The 883-nt window shown below is 64.7% G+C and overlaps 1 protein-coding gene across 1 annotated transcript in view; it reads left to right on the top strand.

The window, feature by feature from the left end:
* Positions 1 to 31: 31 nt before the first annotated feature.
* Positions 32 to 883, top strand: part of LOC103621806 (serine/threonine-protein phosphatase 5) — a gene marked incomplete at both ends in the record, with an annotated part of 12,893 nt that continues 12,041 nt past the window's right edge. The window contains one exon of the mRNA XM_017743304.1: positions 32 to 347. Within this exon, the coding sequence (XP_017598793.1) occupies positions 32 to 347 (316 nt within the window). The remainder of the gene's footprint in view (positions 348 to 883) is intronic.

Below are 883 nucleotides of genomic sequence, written 5' to 3'. Positions count from 1 at the left end.
GGTCTGGTCACCCCCGGCCTTTGGGGTCTGATCCCTCCCAGCCCTTGCGATTCAATCACCCCTGACCTTTGCGGTCCGGTCACCCCCCATCCTCTGCGATGTGGTCACCCTCTGTCCACTCCCTGACCGCCTGCTCCGGGGTCCCCCCCCAGGCAAGGACTACGAGAACGCGGTGAAGTTCTACAGCAGCGCCATCGAGCTGAACCCCACCAACGCCATCTACTATGGCAACCGCAGCCTGGCCTACCTGCGCACCGAGTGCTACGGCTACGCCCTGGCCGACGCCACGCGCGCCGTCCAGCTGGACGCCAAGTACGTCAAGGGGAATGCTTGGGGTCACGTCTGGGGTCAGTGTGTCCACCCCGAGCTTAGGGAATGCTTGGGGACATCACTGGGGTCGGTGTGTCCACCCTGAGCTCAGAGGAGGGTTGGGGTCACCCCTGGGGTCAGTGTGTCCACCCTGAGCTCAGGGGAAGGTTGGGGACATCCTTGGGGTCACTGTGCCTGTCACGAAGTTCAGGGATGCTCCTGGGGTCAGCGTGTCCACCCCGAGCTCAGGGAATCCTTGGGGACACCCCTGGGGTCAGTGTGTCCACCCCAAGCTCAGGTGAGGGTCAGGGACACCCCTGGGGTCAGTGTGTCCACCCCGAGCTCAGGGAATCCTCGGGGACATCCCTGGGGTCAGCGTGTCCACCCTGAGCTCAGGAGAGGGTTGGGGTCACCCCTGTGGTCAGCGTGGGTCATCGGGGTTCGGGGAATGCTTGGGGTCACCCCTGGGGTCAGTGTGTCCACCCTGAGCTCAGGGAATGCTTGGGGACATCCCTGGGGTCAGCGTGGGTCATTAGAGTTCAGGGGAGGGTCGGGGGCACCCCTGTGGTCAGGC

Source organism: Corvus brachyrhynchos, unplaced genomic scaffold, assembly GCF_000691975.1.
Source record: "Corvus brachyrhynchos isolate BGI_N302 unplaced genomic scaffold, ASM69197v1 scaffold1509, whole genome shotgun sequence".
NCBI classification, from domain to species: domain Eukaryota; kingdom Metazoa; phylum Chordata; class Aves; order Passeriformes; family Corvidae; genus Corvus; species Corvus brachyrhynchos.
This window is presented reverse-complemented; position numbering and strand designations above follow the sequence as displayed.